Below are 6,135 nucleotides of genomic sequence, written 5' to 3' on the forward strand. Positions count from 1 at the left end.
GACACAAATAATGGACCTCAGTTGACGTCATACGCCTACTAGAATATTGAATGAATTATGTGGCCTATTCATTTCCGCCTGAATCGAAGATACTCAGATAGTTGAATCATAGTGTGCGATTGATTAATCGATAGACACCATTGCCACAGTGACTCAGGCAAAAAATTACGCTTCTTAGTTACATAGCGTGTTTTTTCAAGACAATACAACTGGCAGATCGTGCAATTACTGGATATTGTTTACAAAGAAGTAATTGTGAATCATGAAGGCACCAACATCAGTAGTCATTAAAGGTTTCATTTTACTAGTGATATGCTATCGAAATTGTGGTGAGTTCTCTACTTTTAAGAGTAAATAACGATTTACTCGGATTGTATGTCAGTGAAAATTTTATAGGAAAGGTAACATGAAACTGAATGCAACAGAAACTGCTGGGTCACCGACTATTCATTGTCGATTTCTAAAGTGCGTTTATTGACTTTAATATACCGTCATGTAAAACTTGCTGACTTTTCTTAATTATTGTAAACACTTTAAATATTTTAATCCAGCGACAGTGATTAGTTTATCACCCTGTTGCTTAAGTTATAGCGTAGAATGGACTTGGTTTTAAACCAAATAATTTGTTTGTATTCTCTGAATCCGGTTCGATGCCTTTACCGTGTTTACGGGTTAGTATTATTCGTGTCGTGATTGCGTTTTGAATAATGCAAGTAGAACTCAGAATCAAAATAATGTGTCTGCTTCTGGTTGTCTTAAAAATCATTAGTTGCTTGCGAGTAAATTGTAAACATTTGTATATTTATAAGTACAAAAATGGTTAAACCCAACCATACTATGTCTCGTTTTCGTTTTAAAATGCGTTCACATCCGCTTATGTTTGTTGACTTAGTTAACTTTATGTGAATTTCCTATCTCTTCGAAAATCATTTTTTATATGCAGGTATTTTTAAGAAATACCAACTTGTTCAGGTCAATTTTCGCCCTAGCACGAAGTACAAACAGATAAATTATTTTGTATCCATCTAAATAGTTTTATATAGAATGGTATAATTATGTCGCCCGTGATAACTATCCGATAAGTAAAGACACGAGTCTAGCAAATATTTGTCTAAAATTACATGGTAATATCACACAAAATGACGCTATTTTCAAGACGCTAAAAGGCAGCTGCTTTTCCTAATTTTAATTGAAAGCAAGATGATGCTTTTTGAAAAAAACGGCAGTGTAATTATATTTTGAAATGAACAGTTGTGCTTGTGTGATTGGCTTGTTTTCGCTTTAGGTGCTTTAGTTACAAAACAGGTTCTACATCGTTTGCAATATACTTTACAATATGGTGCTTAGTTGTGTTGATTGAGGCTTGGAACTCAAAAAGGAAGTGTAGAAACTTATCAGTTTTCACGATCTATGCACTGACTTTCCTTTTAAATTTTCTTCATTAGAAAAACAAGCATAACAAAGGATTGTTTACATCGAGAATAGCATAAAGAGGAATACTTAAAACTTCCGTTTTTTAAAGTTCGCTAAAAGTTTGTCTGAAGGTCACTTGGGTTTTACAGCCTACACACCATATTGTAATGTTCATTGTTTTTTTTCAAAAAAACCCAACTAAACAGTGGAATGAAAACAGTAGACGTAAGAGTTATGGGTAGAACTTTAAGTGAACCATGTCATCAGGTCTTACTGCGAGATGATCGCACGATTATATGAATCGCAAGAGGAATTTAAAGTCATTAAAGGTCATCAACTATGTATGTGCTTCGTCCGTGCCTGCATTTAGAACATCATTGTTAAAATTAGCATGCTTATCGTTTGTTGACGTGGAAAACATTGTGAGTAACGGACACATAGAGTGTGCTCAATAATAGACTAGTGATAAAACTTAACATGTTTTCTACGTCATTCTATTGTTGATGTGACAATTGAACAGGGAAGGATATATGAAGCGAAACTGTTTTATTAATATTTCTTTATAGTATAGAGTTTGTTTTTTAAATTGTGTCTTTGCTATATTGCTCTTCATCAGTGTAAGAAGACAAAGACAAAGGTCTGGATGTAGGAAAACGACGAGTTGTATAAAACAATTGTTCGTCAATCATAAATATTTAGGATCGACTATTTTTTGCCGAAATTTAATGGAAAACCCTCTGCAAATTAACGTTTTAAGTTTATTGTAACTCATACAAGTTGAATGTTCTATTATAGGAGCGTACGAATGGCTACAGAAGACATCCAAAGCTTTTAAATTACAAAGAAATGACGAGGTCGACTTCAACTGCTCTCTTAGTGACCCAACTGTAAACGTCACGTTTTGGTATAAACCACATACACCTTCTATTTTCAAAAGGCGTATTCCTGACGGTATATATCTTCAGCAATTCAATCAAATATTTCGAATTGTGAAATTAAACCGCTCAAATGATGGTGATTATGAATGTCGAGCTGAAAATGTGTCGACTTTAGCAGTCCTTTCAGTTCATTACGCTACTGGTATGTTTTGTCAATATCTTCAAATATATTTATACATATTTATAAATTTATATGTTACACATGTGTATATATGTAGCAATCTCAAGAAATAGTCCTCAATATCAATATGCTAGGTGCCTCTAACGAGCATTCAACAACTTTATGCCACAATTTCAAATTAACTGACAACTGTTGATTACTTTGTCTTCTCTTTTTATGAAGCGTAAAATCACGAGCTCGGACATGTACAACTTAACTACACTCTTCAGTACTTTATTTAAACTGATGTGTGCGTTTTGGATTTTTATTGAATCTGATAAATCTTAAAACGTTAGTTACTGACTTCTACCTTACTTTTTGGGTAAAAGTTTATTTACACCTATGTAAAGTGTAAAGGATCAAACAACGGATCTAAAAAAAGCGCACTTGAATTTCTGGATCCCAGGAACCCAGTTTCAATATGGAAATCAGGCAGTGTCATTTAGTTTTTCGCAAACTATGCCAAAACGATGTGTTTTTTATAACTGCTTAAACTCTGCAGACATTGTAGTTTCAACAAGATTTATAAAATAGACACAATAAAACGCATGCTCTGATTGGCCAATAGTTGTGTTTTGCATTAGTCCAAAACAGATCTGAGCTTAAAAAATTTAGACATTTGCTTTAAGTTTATTTGTTTTGCATTGTTATTTTGTAAAAGAAATATAAGATATATTTCGTGTTTTTTGCATTGGACACGTTTGTGAGAACTCTCGAGCATGCGCTGATCTGCTATCGAGTTCTCCCTAAGGTCTCATCGGTTTGCATAAGCCTGTGCAAACCACCAGTAATGTAAACCATAGAACTCAATGGTGCAAACACAGTAAACATCTTTTATTTCTTAATTAATCCTCGGATTCAGTCCCTAGTGTACGTTCATTCTTTTTGCAATAGCCGTAATTTTCCTGGAAGTTACGTAACTTTTTACGATAAAATGACGAAGCAATTAAAATTTGTCAAAGTTGCGTGTGTTTTGTCAAAGTCGATGGAAAAGATTCAATAACTTTTTTGATTTTTATTTCGAAAAAATTGATCAGTTGTTCTCGGAGTCAAAAATTTTTTAATGGAAAGGAGCTGCATGCACTATTTTATCTCGATGTTTATAATAAGATATAAATTTACTAATTTTCGAGAGCATGAACTTGGACTCTTCAATATATTAAATTTCAGCACAGCTTACGAAAGTCATTATTTCTTCTTTTTTCAGATGGCTTAGCAAGACCTGTACCAAGCATTATTCGCCGCACATCAGTCGAATATAAACAGAGGGTTGTTCTAAGGTGTAAAAGTTTTGGCTACGTTTATCTTACATGGTACAAAAGCAAACTAAACGGAACAAGAAAAGACTGGAAAGAACTGAAGGCCTCTGATTACGTGAGACAATATAACCAAGGTCGAATGCATAAAACTGTGACAATTCGAGACTTAGTCATAGAGAATTTTGACACAAATGACGATGGAGTATATGTGTGTTACCTAACTAGAAACTATGTCAAATGGACAGCATACACAGAGGAATACATCAAAATGCCTGGTATTGTATGATTTATGCGTAAAGGTTTTCCCCATGTTATCTGGTGCAGCACAAATATCAGAAAAGCTAAAAGAGAAAAGTGACTCGTTAAATAGCCTTAATTACTGCAAGAAATCAAGAACAGAGGTTTTCTTGTGGATGTCAGACTTTCAGTCAAGGGCAATCATTGCATGAGCGAAATCAACGTCTTTATAGATCTGTAAAATTTTTTTAAAACGATCTGAAGAAAAGAAGGAAATTTGCACTCTTGTCTCCTCCATAGTCTATAACCAAAGCTATGAAGAGTGTGATCTTTGCCTCGTCACTTGCTATCGTTGCCAGAGGCGAAACTAGAACGCTAATTGGGGGGAAGGGGTAAATATTCATATATTCAGCTCAGCCCCGCTGATTTCTTTTTGAAATTAAAATCAACAACGAAAGAAATAAGCAGGGCAGAGCTGAATATATGAATTTCCCCTCCCAATTAGCGTTCTAGTTTCGCTCCTGATCGTTGCCTGGTCTAATGCCATAGTAGTACTAGGATAACATGAAATTTGTTCACAACAATCATAGTTTGTTTTTTCATTTATCGTTGCAGATTTTGCAAAGCCAAATATTTCTAAATTCCCGGAACCCGTGATCACTTTTGATCCCAGGTACAGTTATGATGTTGAGAAGTTTTACAAAGTAGAGGGTTTCCAAAGCTTACGATTACATGGTGGAAGATTGTTGGCAGTCAAGAAGAGCTGTTGTATAACTCGACAACCAATAAAAACACATATGATGACCTATATTTTGAACGAGATTATATATACTTCTATGGTTTATCGTTTCCAAAAGATAATGCAACTTTCAAATGCGTTGTTACGAACAGGATGGGAAATGTTTCTAAATCATTTGCTTTGAATATTTTGGGTAAGGTTACGTACAGATTTTCTGGTGAAATTTGTAAAATCTTTGTACTCAGATATTATGATATTTTGCTCATCATATTAGGTCTTGTATAAAGGTTTAACTCACCGAAACTGCTCTCAGCTCACCGCCATCTCTAACTCTATATGTAACGAAAGACAAATGTGTTCCTTGGTTTTGTTATGGATGATGTTTAGAAACAAAATCTTTTAATTACTTCAATTCATTTAAGAAATAAAAGATGTTTACTGTGTTTGCACATACCTATGCAAACTGAGGAGACCTTTGGGAGAACTCGAGAGCAGATCAGTGCAAGCCCAAGACTGAATAACAATAATGTGAAAAAGGCAAATTTAATACCAACGTTTTAATTTTTTCTCTAAAATGTGTTCACGATTGATTATCAAGTTCTCTTTGATTGATTGATTTAAATGTTTGAGCTCAGATCTGTTTTGCACAGCCCAATGCAAACGCAGCTATATAGACCAATCAGTGCACGTGTCTTATTGTGTTATTATTCTAATCACCTTTTATGTTGTGTTTGCCTTACAGCTCTAATTACTTGTGATAAACTTATTTTGAATTTACTTAGCTGAAAAAACAAGAAAGAGATTATGAAATTGATTGGGAAAATGAAACGAAAAGTTTTCCAAACGTGTTTATACATCTATTTTCCCGCAGGTGCACCGAAGATTATAAATAAATCCAAAGGCATCAAAACAGTTCATGTTTACAAAGATAGTCGTACTAAGACAAGATTAATCTGCAATATACAGAAAGGAAATCCCGAAAAATTTGTGGTTGTTTGGGAAGGACAGTTTACCCAGTGTTTTGAAGATAACTGTAAACCAAACAACTCGTACTGGGAAGAGATCACAAACAAGGAAAATGTCTATGAAATCATCACAACGTCAACTAAAAGTACTTTAATACTACTCGAGGAAAATGTAAAGAATTATTTCTATCAATGCACAGTAGAAAACACTTTTGGAAGGGCTTATCAACAATGGAAGGTTGTACCAGTAAAAGGTATTATGATTTGTGTATGGTGATACTTGTCATACTGTCTCGTGTATAAAAACCCAATAAGTTTTTGTATCTAAGGTTATATCAGCATCTTTATTTAAGCTGTTTAATTCGTTTAAACACCTAAATAGCAGTAATACTTGACCGAGCCCGAGTTGTCTGCTCACAGTGAT

At 34.1% G+C, this 6,135-nt stretch overlaps 1 protein-coding gene across 1 annotated transcript; it reads left to right on the plus strand.

The window, feature by feature from the left end:
• Positions 1 to 46: 46 nt before the first annotated feature.
• Positions 47 to 5,882, plus strand: LOC124456535. Its single transcript, XM_047006957.1, has 5 exons — positions 47 to 329; positions 2,209 to 2,493; positions 3,719 to 4,045; positions 4,623 to 4,939; positions 5,618 to 5,882. The coding sequence occupies exons 1-4, from the start codon at positions 263 to 265 to the stop codon at positions 4,928 to 4,930; spliced, it is 987 nt and encodes a 328-aa protein (XP_046862913.1). The 5' UTR covers positions 47 to 262; the 3' UTR covers positions 4,931 to 4,939; positions 5,618 to 5,882.
• The last annotated feature ends 253 nt before the right edge of the window (positions 5,883 to 6,135 follow it).

This window comes from Xenia sp. Carnegie-2017, unplaced genomic scaffold (assembly GCF_021976095.1).
Source record: "Xenia sp. Carnegie-2017 unplaced genomic scaffold, XeniaSp_v1 HiC_scaffold_53, whole genome shotgun sequence".
NCBI lineage: Eukaryota > Metazoa > Cnidaria > Anthozoa > Malacalcyonacea > Xeniidae > Xenia > Xenia sp. Carnegie-2017.

Excerpts from the sequence above, each read along its gene's own strand:
- LOC124456535 (XM_047006957.1), top strand. The coding sequence starts at position 263 with ATGAAGGCACCAACATCAGTAGTCATTAAAGGTTTCATTTTACTAGTG. Across the intron at positions 2,494-3,718 it reads TTCAGTTCATTACGCTACTG|ATGGCTTAGCAAGACCTGTA; the intron begins GTATGTTTTGTC and ends TTCTTTTTTCAG. Across the intron at positions 4,046-4,622 it reads GGAATACATCAAAATGCCTG|ATTTTGCAAAGCCAAATATT; the intron begins GTATTGTATGAT and ends TTATCGTTGCAG.